Genomic DNA, 23,803 nt, shown 5'->3' on the forward strand with positions numbered 1-23,803 from the left:
TTACCACATGCAAGAAAAACCCAAGCTCACCAGAGAAACATGTATAATAAAAAAATACACATCATGTTTCCAAACAGCAATGAAAACATCTCCATCAGACAATTCAAGACATTCAAAAAAGGTATCCTGCGTTTGATCTCAATTACATTAAGAGACTGCCAAAATAATTACTCAAGCCTACTGAAATCATTTAGAGTCGAAAACATTCTCAAAAATGTCATGTTACAAGACTTTATGACAAATAGATTGATGCACATCAAACAATTCACAGAAGCATTTCAGTGAGATGGACAAAGTCTAGCACCTAGGGCCTATGGAGGGTTAAGGGGGGGGGGGGGGGAGAGGGGCGCGAAAAAGCGTACATCCTTCATGAAACCAAAACAATGTGTTCAGTCAACAAACCAGCGATAAGATTTGGTCTGCGATTGTCTTGCATACACAGAAATAAACTTGGCAAAAAAAAAAGGGGACAGCTTTGGGTTAGCTTCCTTTGTTTAATTTGTTACATTGAAACCTGGAAAACGGAAACAAAAACACCCCAATCTCAGCAGTCCAAAAAAAAAAAAAAAAAAAAATCTGGTTGGACTGTAAATCTGTCTGAAGGTGTTACATGTAAGGGTATATACAAGAGAAAGGGGGGAGGAGGGGGGGAACAAACAAAAAAAAAAACAATAATTAAGGTGAGAAGAAGCACAAGCTCAGTGACATTTATGAGCCAACTTTCGCCCTCCAACAGAATAACGAACAAAACCCCAGAAGAAGAACTTTAACTGGGGTTTTTGTTTCATTTTCAAAATAAGAGCAGCTGAGAGTCCGTGTTAATAGTTAAGCTTGTTATCCATGATCTCGGGTACCTCTGCACAAATAAAGCATAATGCTCTGCCTTCTTTCTTTAAAAGTGATATTGTACAAAAATAACATGCACATTTTGTTGAAACGTTTTTGCTACTTTTTTGCGTATTAAAATCCACCACCATCATAATTACATACAGGAAACTTTGCAATGTTCGTCAAGTTTGCAAATTTTGGCAGAATTTATATTTGTTTTATTTATGAAATCTTAAATCAGTTTCACAGCTATGAGACAATGTTGAAAAAAGATGGATATTTTGTGTTCTCTATCATATATATATATCAATATACATGTATAAATGTACTATGAATTAAATAAACAATAGTCAGGAGTGTGACCACAATGTTAGTTTGCTGCTAAATCACAGCTTTTTAACCCACCCTTCAGCACTAAATAACACACAAGCACAGAGATTGACATAAAAAGGACAAAATGATCACCAATAGGATTTTGAAAATGCTCTAATAAATTCAGCTAAGAGAAAGACAGACTTAAATGCAGACCTCATGTTTACCATTTCTCACAGGTCCCCAAAAAAAACGAGTAAGACCTTGATGAAGTTGACTGTCATAAATCATTTTCACTCCGATCAAAGAGGTCACCGCTGCTTCATCTGCAAGCAGTGAGTGTATCATCTACCCAATAATCATGCCACATTGAGCAGACAAAGGCAGGTGCAGAGAGTTTCAAGCTTTCAAAACCAAAAAAAAAATCCGACCACGAGGGGCCGACGCCACCACAGCCAAAGCTCTGCACCAATGCTTTCGACACAGTTTTCCAACCAGTTGGCATTGTGATAGGCACATCTGTTGGACTTGGTATTGCTTGGACAGATTCAGGATGGAGAGATGGAAGGGGGGGTTGAGGTGGGTGGGGGGGTGGGGGGTGGTTTGGGGGGACCAGGGTGACAAGATACAACAACCACTCTTTGAGAAGCTTGTAGAGAGTGGCCTTTCAAAAAAAAAAAAAAAAAAAAAAAAAAAAAAGGAGGCTAGCAGATTCAGTACCTTAACAGAAAATCAATGCCTCAACCTGCAAAGACTGAAAACATGTTATTACAACATCAGAGAGATACAAGTCTAGCTGAACAGACACACAACCTATGTCTGTTCTCCTCAAGCCCCTGCCACAAACACAAGAGGGATAAATAAAATGAATAGGTAACAATTAAACAATCAGAAAAGGCAACACTGCTGGTTCTGTTGGATCTTTCTTCACTTTGCCTACCTTTCCACTGGGGGGGGATTTTACAATGTTGTCGTCATTACAAATAAGCAAGTTAGCAGTCCACCCTAGTGCTTCCTTTCTTCAGACCCCCTATTACTTTCACTATCCCTGTCTCGTCGCTACTCGTGGTTGGAATCTAGAACTCAGCAAACTCCTTTGCACACTTCTCTGTGAAGGAGACTCTGATTTCCTCTTCCTCGTAGTCGTCGAAGTTGCTCGTGTCACCGGGGCCTTTGCACTTAGGAATAAAGGGAGCTTCCACCTAAAAAAAAAAAAAACACACACAGCAAGACAAGCAAATTGTTATCATTAGTCACAATGATACAGAGCACCAAAGACATAGCATGCAAAGTCATTCAGTTGGACATGGTAAGTAGTAAGTTTCGGGAGTTTAAACTTCTGAGTATGGGAGGATGCGGTAAGGTATTCTGCAGTTGGAACAGCAGCGTACTCACTGACAGCACCAGCTCAGCTTTGACACACCTGCCTCACTGAACTATGACAAAATGACTAACATTTTCCTCATGCAGTAAATTGTGTTATTAGGCCTGTAATGAAACTACAATAAAAATCCAAGCTGTTGTGTAGCTTAATAAATTAAAACATTTAAAATAACCTGATGCGTTTATTTTAATAGATTTATATTTATTGAAATGTGGTAATATCTGTATATCTGTACATCTAGAGCCCCAGAGGCAGCACTGTTGTTCTGTCCGTTGAAAACATGAAGCTTCACTTTACATTCAGACAAACTAACGTGGCAGCTACAACTGTTAGATTTAATCTGTGAGACCAACATTTATCTTCAGAAAGGAATTATATCATATATCAAAAGGCTGCAGAGACATTAGAGCCAGCTGTAAATTAGCAAAGAGCTGAACAGATCAGTTTATCGGATCATATTCTCCCTGGATGATGATGGACTTTCACTGGCCAATCATCTCAGGAATCGGAAACCTAGCCAGTGGCTCCTCACGCCTCCGAAAACACTGGCACAAATATCTAAATAGGTGTAATTTGGATAAACTGAGCATATAATGGGTACTTAAATGGTTACTTATGTGCCTGAAAAATTAAAAAAAATTAAAAACTTAATAAAGAGACATATTAACAGTCCAACAGCATATATTACAACAGCTTTTAGCCTGGCTCAAAATCTCTGCCATTGCTGCCAGTAGGTGCCAAAAGTAGCCTTTGGGCAACCAATGATGTAACTTTATTACTCAGTCAGTCAGGGACAGACATTTGTGTTTGTAGGGCTGGTCCTACTGTTGCAGTCCAGAGGAAAACTGGCGGCTAGCATCTCACCTTTCTCTGGTAGATGGCAATCCAATCAGTGGTGGCGAACCACTTGTGGCCCTTGATATCATTGACTCCATTCCTGAGATTGCCAAAGCGCTTGGTCAGGTCCACCTGCAGCAAATTTCTCAACAAATCCTTCAGGTCTGAACTGAAGTGGGAGGGAAAGCGAACCTGCAAACAGTCAAAGCACAGTAAGAGTGTGTTCTCCATCTTCATGTTCTCATGCTATGCTTTTTCAATAGATTACAATACTCTGGCTCACAGCTGCAGGTTAAGATAAGGTTCAACAAAGGTCCAGTTGTGATGCTCGTGTGTGCACTGCATACTTGCTTTGCTCACAACATTAACAGCTGACACAGTGGTGTGTTCTAAAATGACATTGAGTCCACTACAGTTAAATTTGGATGCGATTTATCTGGTTTTGACACATCTGCTTGTTTGCACAGTTCCATTTTCCCCTCATCTCCTCTGATGCATAAACCATTTTTGTCTGCAAGATCATTTATCACTGCTTTTCTCACCATTGTTTAGTTAAATCTTTGGAAAGGCTGAAAATGAAAGCCAGAGATGACAGCCATTTGGGAGATGGTAAAACCGGCCCCACTGACCAACTATGAGGCCAATGTCAAGGTCACTGAGGGCACTTGTTTAGTTCCAATGCTCTGAAGAGTACTATATGATGCGGATTACATCGTTCACTGCCGTCACTTGATGCATGATTTGTTGGCATGTACACTACTAATGTATGTACCTGATAAAATGGAAACTCTGTGTATATATCCTGTTGTACATGTGCTCTGAGAGTTATGAGTTATTTATATGTCCCCAAGACAAATACCTGAGTGCTTTGTAAATGAGAGATTTGAATGTTTTTAAGTTTCATCTTCAAAAGAATTAAATATATTTACAAAGAACAAGCATTTATTAATATGAAAGATAAAAATAAAATAATGCAAGTCACACAATTTATCGCTCGGCCTAATGCCACTGTGACCTGGCCCCAGATAAGTAGCAGAAAATGGATGGATGGATGGAAGTTATGTATTCTCAACTGTATCCTGTAAATTAAAACAAAAATAACACAAACACAGTTTTCCAATAAGACTGTATTTCAATGCAAGGGGGAGTAAATTTGCTTTTGATCCAATACTGCTGATGCAACAGTGCAAAGGGCAATAGACTAATTAAGGTGAGTCAATCAGACACCCCATTCTAGTGATTTCAAAGTTTACTTTACAAAATAAATTAACTACATGAAGTGTAAGTTTCCATTAACTTTACATTTTTTCATAAACCTTTTTTCCTTAAATCCTTTCCATGTAGTCAAAACCAATACAAATGTAGGAAAAGGTTACTGGAATGAATGATGAAACCTTCAGAGAATCACCCCCAGTGAACGAAATTTGTTCTGGGAAAATTGAACTACTCACAAAAATAAAAAAGGGATTATTCAGGTAGGCCACTGTAAACTCACCTTCCCTGATACAATCTTCTCATAAATCTGAATAGGCTGGTCTGCAAAGAAGGGGGGGTACCCAGCGGCCATCTCATATATCAGCACTCCCAGAGCCCACCAATCCACTGCTTTATTGTACCCCTGGAATATGAAAGGAAATGAAGAGCAGTTGAATAACTCTTAAATAGAAAAACGTACAAATACAAAAACAAGCAGAAATTTGTACTGCAGTCCTAAAGTTGATTTCTGAAATGGTTTCCTACATTAAGTCCTACATCGATCTGAAAACTCCTTGTCACATAATAGCAGTGCCATTCACTGTGGGTCAAGCTGAACACTCACCTTACTGAGGATGATCTCTGGTGCCAGGTACTCTGGAGTCCCACAAAGTGTCCAGGTTCGGCCCTTTACCCTTTTTGCAAATCCAAAATCTGTTACCTGGGGAATACAGTATACAGCTCTGAGCACTGACCACACATTTTTACAGACCAATTAGAAACTGTTATTGATGGCTAAAAAGCAAAAAAAAAAAAAAAAAAAAAAAAAGGTGCAAAATTTACCTGTATGTAACCTTGCTGGTCAATGAGCAGGTTCTCTGGCTTCAGATCTCGGTAGATCAGATCCAGAGAGTGAAGGTATTCAAAGGTCAGTACAATCTGGGCTGCGTAGAAGCGGGCATGGGGTTCACTGCAAAAAAGACCAGCAACAATATTAACAGTGGGCCAGTAAGTGTATGGAAATATTTCAGTTGTTTTAACCTAAAGTCAACTTACCTGAATCTACCAATTCTCCTTAAGTGTGAGAACATTTCGCCCCCAGGTACATACTCCATTATCATATACAGATTACTGTTGTCCTATTGGGAGACAAGCAAAGTCTGATATGCCAAAACACACTCTAAAAATGAGGAACATAAAATAATGAACTTTTCAATGCGTACCTTAAACGAGTGCTCCAGTCGCACCAGAAAGGGAAAGCTGACAGCTTGAAGGATACGTTTCTCGTTCAGTGTGTGCTCTATCTGCTTCAGCTTCACTACCTGAGAGGGATCAGGACAGAGGCTTACTCAGGTTAAATAGGTCGTTAAAACAGCTCATCAGGCTTATTACAGAGACACAAAAAGAGGAATGCTATTTGACTCGAGAAGTCTTTCAATGTCCTAATATTACCAAGTTAGTATATGAACATGAGCTCCTCCATCCCTAAAGCAAGAATTGATCTAAGAAGACATGATTTGCAGCGTTATACAAAGAAACACAAAAGTGAGTAACCCCTTTGTAGTCAATATACTTGTGTAGTTAGTGCATATGGATCACTGTTGGCTGTCTGAATGATTAGTTTCATTAGGAAACTGCTATTATAAACACTAATTAAGGCCGTCCAACTCCTGAGTATATTTAATGATTAAGTTTCTACATAACAGATATTATCGTAATATAGAGTCATACATTCACATTCATTTACTAAGTAGCACTCCTCTAGATTATCACGCCTTGATGTACTGTACCTTCTGTTTGTCAAGTATTTTCATGGCAAAATGCTGGCCCGACTCTTTGTGTTTAACCAGCATGACTCGACCAAAAGAACCAGTGCCTAAGGTCTTCAAACGCTCAAAATGGTCCAACGCCGCAGTTTGCTGAGGGGTAGAAGAGGAAGTTAGTAAGAGAAAAGGTGCAAGACAACATACTACGAAGAGGTCTACAACTACTTTAGCTCACTATTTTTCTAAATAATATCTCACCTAGGTATTGTCATGTCAATAACAGGTATTTGCTGTTTTAATGAGGATTATACATGCTGGTTTATGTTTATTGAGAGTATACATTTGAGTTGTACTCATGGGGGAAAAACAGGACATGTTTCACATTAGTCCAGCAGAGGGTGCACTGTCCCTCTAAAATAAGTAAGGATTAATCTGTTCATGGGTGGGACTACTTCCATGAGTCAGTCTGAATGGACAAGCATGTGAAAACAGGAGTCGAGTCTAAAAATAAAGCTGTAGACAAACAATAACACGGTACAGTTATAAAATGATAGAATGATTATGAACAATAGTGATTAAAAACAGATTCATTTTGTTTTTATTCTCTCACCTGTGCTGGATTCTCCCATTTCTTCAGGAAATCTTCTTTGGCTTTGGCAAGAAACTCCTTCACTGTAATTAAGAGCAAAGTTCAAAATACATTAGAGTCCAGACATAAATGATTTAGTTTTACAGGTTAACTCATGTAATCACTAAGACCCAGACAACACCCTCATAATAAAATATAATAAATACAATTGAGGAGACATTGTTTTTCATAGCATATGATACATAATATGTTCAAGATAAATACTGTCAATGTAGTGTTTTGGAGATGCAGACAGCAAAGGCTAAAGAACGTCCATGGTGTGGTGTGCACCTTTAGAGTATTGTGTGTTTAATTGAAAAAAGAAAATCATGACTTGAAGAGAAAAAAAGTGTCCACAGGGATTAGATTTTTAAACCAAGATGGAACAAAAAGATGAAAAATGAAGCTTGTGACACATTATCTTATTGATTATGCTTATCTTCTGATTCGATACTATCACAATACTTGGGAACCGATTTGATTCAAAACTGATTTTCGATTAAATGCATAGAAAAAGGGGTACTATTTTCAGTTTCTGGCACATTATAACTGTGTACCAAACCATTCACTGGTGTCATCATGTCCAACCAAAAACAATATGAAACAGAACTGGCAGATAAGATAAATGGTCCACAGCCTTTGGAAAAAAAATAAGTTAACTGCATTAATTCATTAATCAATTTGAAAGTATTGTAGAGTCTCCTGCTTGTATGACAACAACAAAAAGGGGGAGGTGGAGTGCTCTGCTGTGTTATTAACAACATGACTCCAGCAGTGGAGAGCAGCTCCGGAGAAAGACATTGTTGTCGTCCAATGAACTGAGTGGGCGCAGAGTTTTTCATTTCAAACAGACTGAGAGTACAGAGTATTTCTTCACCTTAAAGTTGATTTAAGATGTTTAATGCTACAGTGTGTGTTAATCAGCCAGTCTTGATTGTTACTGCTGGGGATTGCTGCTCCGCTGCACTAACGTTAGTCTATGAGTGGCCGCATAGAAAGTGCACAATATATTCTCATTTGTCTCGCAAAGGTAATTATTTAGTCATTAAGTCGAAAAAAGCTTGCAACTGCTGCCTCTTGCATGTGGCGGCCAATAATACAAAGCCGGCCCCAACCTTGCGATGTGATCACCTGGACAGTCTGCATTCATTTGACTGCAGTTTGGACTCACTTGTTTATCTTATGGTGGTCTCAAACAACTGATTTGTACCCATAAATGAAGGAGTACTAAAATACCCCTCCAAGGTCCTGAAAATCCCACAGAAAATAGATCGAGTAGGACACTGTTGTTGTAAAGTTGTTGAGTAAATGCCATCTTCAAAATCAGGTACTAGTGATTGAGAACTGCAGCAACAAAAAAAGAGCTAAAAGGTGAGACCCTAAAACTGTTAGACAGGTGCTTCACAGGTCACAGTTACGGTTATGAGAGGGTGGCAAAGTGTGACATCTCAGTTAGTTTGCTGAGAAGGATGTAGGACGCTCAAAATCAGAGTGGATCTATAAGTCTGTTGAGACCAAACTGTCTTTTCACCATAACATTTATGCTATGCTATGCTATGCTATGCTATCTAGGGCTGGGCAATATATTTATATTATATCGATAGTGATATTTGATTGATAACATCTCAGATTTTGTATATCTTAATATCGTGATATGGAATAAGTGTAGTAGTCTTTTTATGCTTATAAAGGCTGCATTGGAGTACAAATGTAATTTTCTGAGCTTAACAGGCTCTTCTTTTATCTGCCTTTATCCACTTCATCATTACATCCACATTACTGATTACAATATTGTCAAAATATCAATATCGAGGTATTTGGTCAAACATATTGTGATATTTGATTCTGCCCCATCGCCCAGCCCTACCCAACTCCTGTTTTCAAGTGACCCCAAACACAGGCAAAACTACACAGCAATGACATTAAGGTCCAGGGTGGCAGAGTCTTGATGAGGCCTTAGCAGTTTTGCAAAGAAGACATTAGGACTGAACATGCTGGAGGAAGCTACAGTCCCACACCACAAAACCAGGCGTGTCTATTCGTACATCGTGTGGCCTATTTCTGAGATATCTGACGTTGATTTCAATTAAAAAAACAACAAGTTCTTTTATATCACATGATAACATTTTCTGAGGCTTGACATAGTCCACTGTCAGCTTCAATAAGTGAACTGATATAATCATAGTAATGGTGAGCCCTTTAGGGTTACTCTTGAGAAACCCATCTTCAGAGACTTCAGTCAGGATCTCGCTACACAACTGATCTGTGCTAAGGGTGCATTTTAATATGAGGCTACAAGTCTTCGAATGAACACAGCTAACAACATGGCAATGAAAAAATACACACACACACACACACACACACACAAATACTCATATATGCTTTTATCGAGCGACAGGCATGCTCATGGAAAGATTTTGACAGCTTGGCACATATGGTGTCATATGCAGAAGTTCATTTTTCTTGGCCTTATCTTTATGAGGCCAATCGCAGAGCTCTGTGGGAACATGTAGATAACCAGTCCTTCCTCATTCTTCCTTACTATCTGTGTACTAGTTTTAAGAACACCAGCCTGAGCAGCTGACAGAGCACAGCTATTTCCACCATCAGCCTGGGACACAGGATCAAGGTTGTAAATGAACAACTACTGTCGAGAAAAAAAAAAGAACAATAGTTTCTCTTTATTGTAGCGCTAAATTATGACACTGTACAGCGAGAGCAAAGAAAAAGTCTCATGCTTCTCTGTTCAGCATAGATCCAAATGATCTACTTTAACAACAACTTCACTAATATTGACAATGGAATAAAAAGTATTATTTATACTCGCTTATGAACTACTGATAATCTGTGGAAACATAAACCATGTCAAGCCTTTCAGTATAATGTGGCATGTCTATCTGCAAAGGTAATCGATGCCAAACAACAGCCTGCAGCACAGTTTAAATACAGCCAGTGAGCTGTCAATAGTGAAAGTGCATTCACCAACTTTTGGAAATGCATATTTAAACTAATAATCTTTTTGAATGACATATCTAGATTACAAAACTGAGATGATTATTATGAAAAGCTTACAAAATAAGTAGCATCTATCTACACAGAGATTTCTCATGAGTCACTCATACATTCCCAAAAAAAACTAGACAAGCTTAATCCTGATCTAGCTAATGTGATTTCCTGCAAACTCTCTTAAGACCTGCAGCTCCAACTATAGGATGGGAGAAAGCCAGCAAGATCGGCAAAGACCAAAGTTTGCATAAACATGTCGAGAGCGCTGTTGGTCCCACAGAGAGCGATGGAAGCAGACCGGTCACCAGGGAGAAAACATTTCCCGTTAAAAGTTGCTTAACTCCCACTTCCATGCACAAAGAGCCACAAATGGATCTCTTTCCTGGAAGAGAGAGATGTGAATGCTGCTGCAAAACTAGTTCAAATCATCAGCTGTCTTCCAGGAATGATCTTGACCTTAGTCTCTCGCTGCTGTTAGATTTAGGAGGCTTAGCTGCTATTACTACCATAGGAGAGTTGCAGGTGATCAACACCTTGATTCTCTTGTATCCCCAAATTCCTTACCATCTGGAATGACTATGGGTACCTCGGCCGCTGCAGCATCTGCCGAGCGCGACCCTGATTCACTAGAGCGCGAGGATGACTCCCTCTTCCCTTCCCTTGCATGCCTTCTGGAGCTCTTCCTGTCACACATTAGCCCTGCAAAGTCTCCCCGGTTCTTCTTCCTTGGCCTCTTCCCTCACAGCCACTGACTCATGACCTATCCTCCCCCTCTTCGAGCACTCTGGTCGGATCAGCAGCCCCAATCATCCGCAGCCACCAGTCAAGTGTCCTTGCCGGCAGGGTTGTGTCTTCAGTCTTTCCCGTGACCGTCACTTTGCCAGGGACCAAGTTTAGAAAGTAGTATCCACCTCCAGTGTGCAGTCAAACATAGCATATAGAGCAGCGCTGCTCCCGTTACACTCACACAGATCAATTGGACCCTTGCTTGGTTTGTATCAATATTTATTCTGTACACAAAGTACTCTCTGCTGTTCCCTCTCATGTCAAACACACATACACACACATGTGCGCACACACAGAAGATACATATTGATCTAAACAGGGGCATAATCATCAGGGGGAGGGGCATTAAAACACTAGCTGGTATATTTATCCAACCCAGACAGGAAGTTCTATGGAAAACTGGGCCTATGTGAAGACCCTTGAGATGAACTAGTTACATCCAAGATGCAGCTAAAACTTTCCCTAATTAGCAGAACCAATCAGATGTCACATCTGTGATGAAAAACTTTCACGGTCGATCTGGGTGTTTTCCAAAACATAAAAGCAGCTCTCTCAGGAGACGCTAGCAGAGCAGGAACGCACAAACCTCGGTGAAACTTTTTCTCCCTGCCCAAATGCACCAGAGTTTGTGTAGTGCCAGCGCTGAATTGATCCTCCAAAAAAATCAATCCTACATCTCTTCCCCTGGGCCTCGCTGGCCCACTCTGACGCAGGAACAGAGGGGGTTATATTAGGGCGAGCTGACCGACATTTAACTGTGAAGCGCGCCAAATCAGGTCCCAGTCTACACAAGGCCTCGTTCAGATGGCATACAGCTCCCATGTAGCGCATCAGAAGCCAGTGAGAAGGCTAACAGTGCTGCGCTTTAACTTGAAAGGTGTTTACAGGTGTGTAAAAGGGGAGAAATCAATTGCACTGTGACAAGTGAGAAAACATTTACCAGAAAAAACACCAATGGGAAGTAATTTCATATCCTACTGTAAGATCTGAATTGATTAGTTAAAGGTAGCCTGTGGAGTTTTTACCATCCATTTTAAAAAAATGAGTGGACCCCTGTTTGGTTTGTCCCATGCACATGCAAGAGGACACACGTGCATGCGATGCCTACAGGTCCTCCACAGTGTGCTCCTCTGGTGAGTAAGATTAAGAAATCAATAGTTGATGAGGTACGGCTCAGGACTGTTTTTCTGGGAGCTCTCATTTCTGTAGCATAGCATTTTAGCATGCTATGAGTTTATTTTTTGTTTACTGTAGGTAATTAATCACCAGACACACAGGTTGCACACTATTAATACTCCTTTCAATGACAGACATGCCTATAATACAGGTTTGCTCAATGTGTGTTACAGCATTTGTTGAGACCTCTGTCACTCTGTAGTTGGAGTTCATAAACTTCACCAACAATCACGAGAAAAACATCAAATAATTACAAGATAACATTTTTGATTGGCTGCTCTGTCTGTCATCTACTCCTGCCTCCCACCCTCTGGATTGCAGAGCACACTTTTACATTTCTCTCTCTATGTCTGACTCTCATTCACAATAATTCCCTTCCTGGTGGCAACGGCAGGTCACCGAATCGGGCCTCAGGTTGTGAAGGAGGTTCGGCTGATGAGCTTTGACCCGTTCAGACCCCTGACACAAATTTGACCCCCCCCCCCCCCCCCCCCCCCCCAAATGAGGCCATAACATGCCTGCTGATGTGAGTTCCTCCACCTTCAGATTTGTCCTGCCTGTTGCTGAATTTTTGCATCTCAGGATTGTTCTTGGTCAAAAATGCCAGATGGCCAAATTACTAGTTGAGTCCTGTGAGCTTATCTGAGGTGGCTGATTGGCATTTCGAGAGCAAGGTCCGCTGGTAATCAGTGTGGGCTTACAACAAAGCCCCTTTAACCAGAGGCAGGGAGTGATGAGTGCTTGAAACTACCAGGGTTGCTTACTGAACTCAGTACTTTTAAAAAGGGACTAAATTATGTTGGTGTAATTTCAAGTACCTATTCATGTTATACCGGGTACCAAATTTCTGGACCTTACCCATGAGGCTGTGATGTGAAGTCACATAAATATTGATAAGATTCTTACTAGTTTATGGTCACACGTGCACCTCAGATTGCTCTCCTGTGTTCCTGTGTGTATTTTTAGATATCAGCCTAATTGAACCATATCCTGATCGCTTCCTGCCATGTTTTTTACTGGACAAACTAACACAAAGCTTTAATTGTTATGAATTCACAGGAAATCTAATTTCTGTAGCGCTGAGTTAGCGGACCTTCGCTAGCGGTGCTAACAAGTTCACACAACATGATCTGGAGATATTTGGGAGGTATTTGCTCAGCAGATCAGTTATAAATACTACAGAGAGGAACGGTACGAGCAGAAACAACCACAGAGATGATGATGATGATGATGATGATGGCGATGATGATGGTGTCTGAAGAGCTGCATTTTTTGGCACACCACCTTAACAACTTCAATTTCTTTACCTTTCTTATTATTAATTTATTATCATTTAGTTTACTTTACACAACAAGACGTTCTATGTTGTAATTGAGAAGTTTTATTATTATTTTACAACTGAAGTTACATGTTAGTTATTACAGAGAGAGTAAAGTAACAGGGAAAAAAAAAGGTCACCGCTGGGTAACGGTACCGAATTCCAGCTACCAGAAACCAACGCTGGAAAACACAAACCTGCCCCTGTTACACAAACCAGCTACGTGCAGAGCAGAGGCAGGACATGAACCACAAGGATATTTATAGATAGAGGGAGTTGCACTTTGACAGGGAGCCACATCATTATATGGCCAATTCAAAAACACACAGAATTCAATATAACCGTCCCCCCGTGTCATAACTGGCTGAGCGTGTCTTGATCAGATGTTTAAAGTGTGTTGAATACAGGAAAAGACTTCCGAGCTAAACACACAGACTTGCTAGAGCCCTACCAGTAGCAGTATGTAGGACAATGACACAAGAGGACACACAAAAAACAAACAAACAAACAAAAAGAATTAAGTATGTATGCATGTTTGGATAGGTTAGTTATTACACCGCATAATAGATGAGGCTGATAGTGTTACGCTGTGCAGCCCGAAGCCCGATGCCTGACAGACACTTCCAACAGTAACTGAGGAGTCCCATCCTTTGAAATGTAAGAAGAAAACAATAGGCGACAGTACAGAGACAAACAACAGGGTGCTCTGTGTGTGTACTTGTGTACACAGACTACATATGCACACACATATGTCTTGGCTGCTGGCCATTAATACCAGTAGCATCTGTGTCCGCCAACATGAAAGATCCCTCAACCAAAGCTAGAAGTCACTCACTCACCAGGTCATGATATGAATATGGTAACAAAAAAAGAACGAAAACAGCTTGATTATCTGTTAAATACTTGAGTTTAAGCTCAGCCTGTGAATGGCTAACTAGAGGAACACGAGGGCCGCGGCTCCACCCCTAATTCATGCTCCTGTCCAGATCGAGAATGAAAACTCACACCAGCAGCGAGACTCTAGCTCCTCCTGTGGTAGATCAGGTCTGCCTTCTTCACTGCCCGTGTCCCCCAGACAGGGACCGGCTCGTTGAAAAAGCCTCTCTGCCAGCCTGTGAATAAGAGCCATCACACAATGCTGGAGGAAGCCAGCTGAACGCCTGTGTGGAGTCTCAACACTGCAGTACGTCCAGAGGCTCTAGTGAGTAGGAAATCCAGAAAGTGTAAAAACACACACAGCGTCTTAAAAAATGCCAAAACATGAAGCTTTCCTGGTCGCCTGTGTAAGCTTATAGTTCAGTAGAAGCGATGACTAACTGTGCAGAGCATGGGCTGGACCTTCCTTGCTCCTTCACTTCCTGCAGCAGTTTACAGTGTCTGTCCGCCCTGCTTCTTCCTGTGGGCCTGGACTCAGCTCTATATACTACTGCCGTCGTTCTCTGCTCGTCTTCTCCAGCCTGGAAAGTTCAGGGGGAAAACTGACTCTGAACACCTGAACCTGCTTTCAAAACTCTCAACTTTCTATAGAACCCAAAACAAGATGCCACCTAGTCGTTAATCTCAAGCTGTCGTGTGGAAAATAACGCTACTGGGTGTGGGCTCTGGACCCCTGGTCAGCACCTGTCTCTGGGGATCAGGGTGGGCCCGCAGCGATCAGGCTGATAAGGATGTGATGCAGGGCATGTCAACAAACCTCCCCGAGCAGTGCCTCCTCCGTCCCTGCTTCTAACGCACTAATCCTCCCATTTTAGAGTAAAGTCTTGATCATTTAAAAAGGACAAAACTACAACTCCTGAAAGTCATGTGCATTGTTACAGGGGGTTACCAGGGATGGGTTAACGTTACAGAGGGACTGGAGGCCATTCTTCACACCTACTCTCTACCAGCAACAAGGAGCTGATGCTCATTTCGCAGATAGCTGTTCAGACTTTGCACACTTGAGCGTTATTTATGGTGTTATGGATAAAAACATTAAACCGTGTCCTCCCAGGCCTTCTCCACGGCCAGTGATCCTGAACTGGAAATAGAAAAGAGAAAAAAAAACAACAAATGCTTGGAATGAGCATTTGTGTTAGAAACAGAAAGGAAATGTTCCCTCATTTAGTAGTTAACCTCTGAGTTTCTCAATGTAGAGTTGAGTTATTGTCATTTACTTTCCTTTTTTTTAGCTTATATAAATGCCCCTGCGTGTCTTTCTTTAAATAAAAACTGATGTTAAACTGATGTTCAATGAGCTCATCAATAAAATAAAAAAAGTTGTGAGAAGCAACAGCCCACAATACTATTAGCAAGAGCGGAGCATCTCCCTTCTGCTCTGTCACGCACACACACACACACACACACACACACACACACACACACACACAGAGAGAAACACACACACAGTGACAAATACAAGTGCCCTTGTTCTAAATGCTGCTCATCACATGATGTTCAAGAGACTCCTCAACTCCAAGTTTCTGCCTGGAGAGGATCACCCTGCGTGCATCATATGACCCCATCCTGGTGGCTTTTTTTCCTTCTCTGATAACAACCAGCTCTCCTCTGCTCACTTCATGTCAAACACAGTCTGTGGGAGCCAATGCTCAGGTCCACATTACATTTTAATATTCAACCCATAACGTACAGAAACTTCCTGAATAATATGTACATCTCCACTCTATGCATTTATTTCTATACATTGAGGAATATGAATTTCCTGAAGTAATTAGGAACTGCACAAGAAAGCAACCCCACACCAGACTAACTGTTAGGTTATAATGTTACTGCAGCCTTTCACAACCTTGTGAGGAGAGGGGAGGGGGGCGGGGGGGGGGGTGTCTGTAAAACATGAACCACAAAGAAAACCTGAATGTTGTATAATGCTCGTTGTTGTCATCCTCGTTGGTACCTCTGAATATAACTTGAGGCATTTAATCACGAGCTTTCCCCACAAAATCAGTGGAGAGAATGAATAACATCCTCCTGCTGCTCTGCTGCTCAGCTGAGATGAACATGGTATCACAGCCACAGCCTGGCCAAAGTTCATACGCACATGAGAGTGTTTCACTAAAAGTTAACAACCAGTTTATAAGTTTATAATACCTCACCTCTGCATGCATATTAAAGAAGGGTGTAGAAAGTAATCTAATATCGTGGTTTTGTGGAGGGTCTCTGGGCCTTGGTGCACTATCGTGGTGTTAAGTTGTACCTTTTTTTCTGTGCCATTATGGAAACAGGAAATGACTACAGCAAAACGACCCAGCGACAGGGCTGCATATTATGGCCAGCTCTAGCTGTAGCTCCGGGTAATAAGGGGTAAAGGGGTACTCACCACTCTCCATCTCATTGCCCTTCTTTGCGGTGGGCGTGTTGCCCATTATGGCAGACTGATGGTGGACTCCCCGGGCTCGAACTGAGTTTTCCTTTTACAAAGTCGTTCAAGTGATGGTACACCGCTAACGCAGTCCCTTGGCTCAATGAAGCTGTCACTTAGGTACTAGCTAACAGCTACCATTATTGAGTAAGAGGAAATATAATTCCTCCACCACTTTGTTTTTCTTAGTGAGTTCGGAGAAGTCCAGCCAAGCGGGTCTATCCAAGTCTGCAGCTAACACTGGCGCTGGGGGTTAGCGAGGCTAGCTAATGTTAGCTTGGTAGCGTTACCTCGTCAATAAGCAAGGCAAGATATGTCAACTCGACTGTCCTTTATTTCCAGACACGGTGTTAATATATCCAAAATCTGCTTCTAGTCCATCAGACGGATCGTCGAAAGTCGTCTTTTTTTCGGTCTGTCAAACGAGCAGCTAGCGTTAGCTCCGAGCGTCCCTCGCAGTCGTATCCTGGCCTGAACTAACCAGGTGTTGTATGTGTGGGCAGGCCTTTTCCGTTCAGATCTGGATAACAAAAATGCTGTCCGGTTTATTCGCTTTTTTATCCGCTGCAGATTATTTCAAACGGATATCTCTCCACTCGCTTCGAAGCCAGGCGTTAAGTGCAATGGTTTCCTCGGACCAACCATCTGACAGTCGATTGCTAAGATCAACAGACCCTTTCCATTAATCTTCACACCGCAAGGGAAACTCCAGTCATCCATCCATCAGGTCCCGCCTCTGCTCCCCTCTGATTGGCTGCATGGAACGACAATAACATGATAGACGTCACACGTCGAGCGCTGATTGGATGAGCGTTAATACATGCAATTACTGCATTGATGCGATTGGACTGTCAAACGGCTTCATCCCGCCTCTCAGTATTGCTAGTAGCCAATACGCCCACAACTGTAACTGTTTTTTTTTTTTTTATCTTTTCGTTTTTTAATAATCAGCTGTTTGTATTAATCACACTGAGTTCCATGCACAACACAAATCAAACGCTAAGATCTTGCATTCATCTTCTTATTTGCAGTGCAGGATCTTCAAAAGGCTGTTCTGTAGCCTAGCCACCCCTTTTACCCGACCGGTCTGTGATTGGGTGTGACGTTAACACAGGCTATTTTTAGTAAAATGTGAGAATATAAAGGGCCACTCGTACTGATATTGTTTTATACAGTTGACACTGTTGTTTAACCTTATTGTGGGTAGAATTAAAGCACTTGTGTGGTACAATTATTCATAACTACAAGCATAAATGTATTAGTTTCATTAAAAAAAGTGGTTTATTGTTTCTGTAATCAATACTGAAAAACAAGTGACACAAACAAGATAATTATTGGGATGAAAACTGATCTCACTGATCCATACAGTCATTCATACACAAGTACATAACAAATACAATGTTATTTTATTTTTTAGAACACAAAAATGCACAGAAAAATAAAAAAACATGGAGGAGGTGATATAGCCCAAAAAAGCCCATCCAAATAAGTGCAAAAAGAACTTCAACAGAAATAATAATGGCAGATTATCAAATTCCTGGACAGCAAAATATTGCAATTTATTTGCCTATTGCTTCAGTGCTGAAATCCTCTTAAATGGGTACAAATCCGTTCTGCACAAACAAAAGGAAGGGAGGTGAATCACAACAGCTTTGTTCTGTTGCAGTTCAGCTGCATTTCATAGTTAACATTTTCGCTTCCATGAGTTAAACTACTTCAATATTGCTTCATGGGAAGGAACTCCCCATCTATCAGGGGTCAACTGTTCCAGTGAGATGTTCATAATCCTTGAAACAAACACTCATCTGAAGCCCAACGTGAGAGTTCACTTTTGACAACAAGCTTGAGGGTAATAAGGGCAGCTGTAAGGCAAATATGTCTGTATATCCACACTTGAATGTCCATGGGCATTCTCCACAAAATCTTTGCTGTGAGTCATCACTTTTCCTACAAGTCTCTTCTTTATAAGCAGTCCATGGAGTTATCTGGAAGTAACCCCAAGGATGGGGCTTTTCCTGGGAGACAGGATGGTGGGAGCATGGAGTTTGACGTGGGATCCACATTTTCACAGTCTTCCATTCGCTCTGCACAGCCTTCCCAGTTTATGTGGAATCGGGTAACACGTGGGTTTGACGCCAGAATATTTCTCTGAAGCTGAAAAGGGTAGACAAAAATGTAGATACCAGTTAATACTTTGTGCTAGTAACTGTAGTCATTAAGGAATAACCCTCATAACCTTTAGTTATTTTGCACCACACAACAAACAGGTATATAAGATGAGCATTAAGTCAAACCATATGTTCCTTCTGTATGCAGTTTCTAAGTGTAAATGTTTTGAGATTTTGGACAATTTTATAATTTTAGTCATATATTAATGCATGTACAATTTTCCATTACATTTGCCAATAATGGGAATCACAAAAACACAACAAGTTTACAAAACATTTTACAACCTTAATGGAATCACCCACACCAAATTTGAATACCTCTCACATTTCCTAGGATGACTCATCTGATTCGTTTCCATTAATGACAGCTAACCTTTGATAAAGGAAATATTGCTACTATCAGCAATACATCCCACTTCATTTGACATCTAGATTATCCCCAGGACAATAAACTGTTAACCCTGTGGGTCATGCTAGGTACAAAATTGAACTTTGATGTTGTGATCACTCATCTCAATATTTCCTATTGCACTTGTGTGTGAAAGGTTTCATTCCAAGTGCTTTTCCAAGTGCCAGCCACCTTAAAAATGTGACACCTACAAACAAAATCCTTTGTCATTCCAGCAAAAATAACAGAGGCTTATCAGAAGAGTTAACATCTCTAATAAGAACATTTCTTACAGAATAGTAGGATTTCTGCTTCAGTTATATAATCGAGGGAACTGAAAGGATTATTTGTAATTTTTGAAGCAATTTGTGTTCCAAAGTACAGGCTCAACACTTTGGGATGAAAAGCTTCAATTGTACCATGTATTAGTGCACCGTGCTGCTCAATGACTACTCTTGCTACTTTCATGGTTAATACATTAAAAAAACATCCTGATCTTAGGGTTGTGTAATTAAGTCATTCAAGTACTCATAATTAAACTTCTAATTAATGTTTGTGTGGTGTACTTTTGAATATATTTTTGAGGTTGAATTTAAGAGGAAATTTCCATTATAACTGTTCTACAATCAGACAACCTAAAGCATTTCTTCAAGTCAGTGTAAGAGGCATCAGGCCATCACCCAGACATTAAACATTTCTCTGACCTGTGTGTAGTCTGGCTTGATGGGTGGATTTTCACGGAGCTCGGGGTCTGTGTACTCATTGTTCACGTAGTAACCAATGCGAATGAACTCCTGGCCACGGTATGTGCAGGTGATCAGCACCACTGTTACACCAACAGCATCGCTTTCAGGGATCAATCCAGTGTTTGGGGCATCAGCCTGTTGAATGAAAAAACAAATTAAGATGAAAAGAGTTTCTTTGCTCACATTCCTTCTAGGCTCTCTAACTGTTTACTTGTCAAATAGGCAAGTCAAGACAATAAACAATAACCATAATCTAGCTACTTTTATCTATGTTTCATACGGATGAAAGACATGGTTGTAAAAATTAAATCAGTCTATGTTGACCATTCATTTGTTTTTATTGATTTTGCTGTTTTTCTGAGATTGTTGTAATATACTGGATTTTGCAGCAGCTTCTCTAAAAAACTGTAATGCAATTTGCAAAGTTTTTTTATTTGTGGCGGTTAAACTTGAATTGTCAAAAATCACAAGGCGAGGAAAGAAATTGTGATTTTGTCTAACTAACTAATGAAGGACACAAATTATGTTTTTATGGTTAAACACGAGTAAAAAGCTAATAAGAGTAATTCATAATGTAATCCTTGCAAAACATGGATAGACTCCAAATGATGAAAAATATTGCTGTTAAAAGTGATTTGCAACACATAAAAATAAACAATAGAGCATAATGTGAAACGATGGATGTTTTTCTATTTTTACATTATATATATCATCATATCGCACAGCCCTAATATTTAAATAACAGTTTTACATGACAGTACTGTGCAATGGATTTACTGTTATTTTATTGTTTTTAATTGTTTTTATTTTTCTCTTTATTTATTTATTACCTGCTGTAAAGCACTTTGGTACACTGCAAGGACTGTTATAAAGGGCTGTATAAATAAACTACATTTACATTTACATTTACTATTTTAAACTAGTTTTGTCCAGATTGCTAAAACTGATATTCATTACAAACTATTATAAGAAAAGTGGGGCAGAAAAACGTTTATCGCTCAAAATGTTGTCAAAACTCGTCACTTCAATAGCTTCTAAATCTCTTAAAGGCCAACAGTTGAAATTTAGTGCACTGGCTCACATAGAAATGCTGATAAATGTGTGTTGGCCTTATGAATAAAGAAATTAAAAGAAAAAAAAAAAAAGTTTTGTAATGTCTGACGGATCCTGCGTCTCAGACAGTTTATGTTCTTGAATAGCCCCACATATACTTGATATGATCCTGTCAACTATATAGGACAGGGAACAGCTAGAGCTGGACTGTGTTTCTTATGTCCACATTGTTATAATCAGATGCTGAGTTGCCATTTACTTGATGTACGGCCTCTTATCCCGGATTAAGGCTTGAAAAACAATTACCCGCAGTGTGACATCATATGCAGATGGACACCTAGTGAAAACAGGAGCAGCAGTCCTGTTTGTTGAAATGTAAAATTGACTCTTTGGCATATCTAATATTTCAAATAGCTCTTTGAACATTCAAAAAGTTATGCAGGAGAGACGCAGAAAAGTCAAGAATTTTAAAGGAAAGAGGATGGATGCTATTGCTGAATGCTTAGTTGTGTAATAAAATATAACAAGATGTTTGCAAACTACTGTTCCTAGCACATACAATATAGGGCTAAAGCAACAACACATATAACTGCTTCACCTGAAACACAAACATATGTCTCCCAGCTGGTACTGGGCCGACCAATACAGAGTCCAGGACTTGATCATACTCCTCACTCTCTGCTGAGCCGACGTAGATGATCTTCCATTCCAGGTCTATAAAACAAAACAAAGATGTAATGTTTTCCACTTGAAAGTACTAAACACAGCCTGAGAAAAGCTTCATAAACACAAGAAAGAACAGCCTTTCTTCATGCTTTAGCCATTCATGCACTCATTCACCAGAAAAGATCTCCAGGTAGTCACACACATTTAGAGACAGAACTAAATGTTAAAGCCAATGTATTTCCTGTACTGAAAAAAACTCTTTATTATGTAAACAACACTCCACAGGGTAGTATGAACAAATTATTTAACAGTTATAAAGTTTCCCACTCATAATAGGAGAAAATTGGATGTTTAAAGGGTTGTTATTAGAGATTTTCTGCAGGTCTCTAAGGTCTTCTGATCAAAGTTTGGTTGTTCCTTAAACTTAAACTGCTTAAAACTACACAAGACAACAAGGTTGTTTGAGGTTGTAGCTCCTAAACTATGAAACTCTCTCCCACTGGATGTAACATCTGTAGACACCTTTAAAAAAAAAAAAACACAGACCGATATCAAACATGGCTTTGTGTGATTTATGTGTTTTACTCTGTTCTATATTGTGTATAGCCCGACCGATACTGGATATTATGGCCAATGCGATACTAATACTAGGAAGCAAAAAATTCCAATACCAATATATTGGCTAATACTGTTATATGTCCAGAATATGGAAATAAATGCACTTTTTTTTTAGCAATCATCCCTCTAATTAAAGAACAAAAAAAAAACATACCTAAATTAAATGCTGTTTCTATAACTTATATTTTTTTATTTTCAATATCAGCACATATCAGACAACAATCCACCAATACTGATATATCTGTGATAATAATATCAGTCAGGCTCTAATATTGTGTTTTATGTGTTTTTGCTTTATCTCCTCTGTGAAGTACATTGTGGCATCTCTGCTCATGAAAGCCCAAATTACTTAGATAGTAAAATTAATTAGATAGTAAACCCTGAGCACTGATGAAGAAGACAAAGACCTCGGTTGTGTCCATATTCATAACTCCCCACTCATTTTTGTGACATTTTTATATCTCGCCTACACTACAACAATGTGAATATATAAATTACCACAATATAAATGTAGAGGCCTGCATGAGCAACGTGAAAGATATGAAATGAGTGCAAGTCATGGGACACATTATCAAATATTCGGATTTGATCTAAGTTAAGATCACTTAGAGATGTGTCTACACATTAGGTAAAGTTGTGTAACATTAACATTACTTCATTGCTAAGTAACATTAGCGTTAGCATGGACTGAACTAACAACAGACTCCCGCTTTAGCTTCACACACACAATGATGACAGTAAATTAGAGCGACTGTAACGCTGCCTACCTTCAGGGAGGTCCTCCATACACTCAAAGGTTATCTCGAACTGAAAGGGGTTTCCAAAGGGACTCGGGTTATCCAGGACAGCCACATTTAACACCTGTACTTTCGCCATTGTTGCTGGAGAGCTAAATAACAGGAGAGGAGGAAGGAGGGGGGGGCAAAAACAAACGCGCAAAGCAGTTCCCCCGGGGCTTCAAAAGCAACACTGCAGCAATACACTTAACAGAGTCAGTAGTATTATACCGGTTTACTCAACCTAAAGCCTTACTTATACGACTAAATACTCACTATCTAGGTAAATATGTTGAGCACGGTTATCTTAAATTAAATTAGAGGATGGATCCGCCGGTCTCCCGCCGCTTTGACAGACCTACCCAGGCTTCTCCTCGCCTACGGCAAGCGGTAAGTGTCTTGTGGCAGGTTGTGTAAAAAAAAAAAAGGGCAAAGCGCTTCTTTCTCCCCCTTGTGGCAAAGTAGCAGAGACCACTTCTTTTTTCCAGGGTTGTTCTTCTTCTTTCTTGCCTTTCACGGCGGTAGCAGACTATAATAGTGCTTAACCGCCACGGCGCCACCCTTTGGTCTGTAATGATTACTGCAATGGTTTACAGACTACTGGTTCATTAACACAAACATAATTAAAATAATAATGATAATGATAATAATTAAAAAAATAATAAATAAAACAACTTCAAATCGTTTTTATCTAATCCTGTTGCTCTCAAAAACTCCTTTTGATGATTTCCTTAATATTCCTTTAAACCTAAACACTTTTACCCTCTCTATTTTCCTTTTCAATTTCCCTCTTTCCTT

General features: G+C 40.0%; 2 protein-coding genes across 3 annotated transcripts; both read right to left on the minus strand.

The window, feature by feature from the left end:
- Positions 1 to 1,832: 1,832 nt before the first annotated feature.
- prkacaa (protein kinase, cAMP-dependent, catalytic, alpha, genome duplicate a) lies at positions 1,833 to 17,302 on the minus strand. Of its 2 annotated transcripts, none has more exons than XM_053339219.1 (10): positions 16,549 to 17,302; positions 6,932 to 6,993; positions 6,346 to 6,474; positions 5,779 to 5,877; positions 5,612 to 5,694; positions 5,399 to 5,525; positions 5,181 to 5,276; positions 4,857 to 4,979; positions 3,389 to 3,553; positions 1,833 to 2,342 (listed from the first exon to the last, which is right to left on the minus strand). In XM_053339219.1, exons 1-10 carry the CDS (start codon positions 16,592 to 16,594, stop codon positions 2,217 to 2,219), a joined length of 1,056 nt encoding a protein of 351 aa, XP_053195194.1. In that variant the 5' UTR covers positions 16,595 to 17,302; the 3' UTR covers positions 1,833 to 2,216. The 2 variants fall into 2 exon arrangements, with proteins under 2 accessions (XP_053195194.1, XP_053195193.1); XM_053339218.1 differs by lacking the exon at positions 16,549 to 17,302 and adding an exon at positions 10,520 to 10,932.
- Positions 17,303 to 17,932: 630 nt separating this feature from the next.
- asf1ba (anti-silencing function 1Ba histone chaperone) lies at positions 17,933 to 23,361 on the minus strand. Its single transcript, XM_053339237.1, has 5 exons — positions 23,282 to 23,361; positions 22,997 to 23,118; positions 21,544 to 21,659; positions 19,851 to 20,027; positions 17,933 to 18,744 (listed from the first exon to the last, which is right to left on the minus strand). The coding sequence occupies exons 2-5, from the start codon at positions 23,103 to 23,105 to the stop codon at positions 18,553 to 18,555; spliced, it is 594 nt and encodes a 197-aa protein (XP_053195212.1). The 5' UTR covers positions 23,106 to 23,118; positions 23,282 to 23,361; the 3' UTR covers positions 17,933 to 18,552.
- Positions 23,362 to 23,803: the final 442 nt, after the last annotated feature.

Source organism: Scomber japonicus, chromosome 18 (genome assembly GCF_027409825.1).
Source record: "Scomber japonicus isolate fScoJap1 chromosome 18, fScoJap1.pri, whole genome shotgun sequence".
Taxonomy (NCBI): Eukaryota; Metazoa; Chordata; class Actinopteri; order Scombriformes; family Scombridae; genus Scomber; species Scomber japonicus.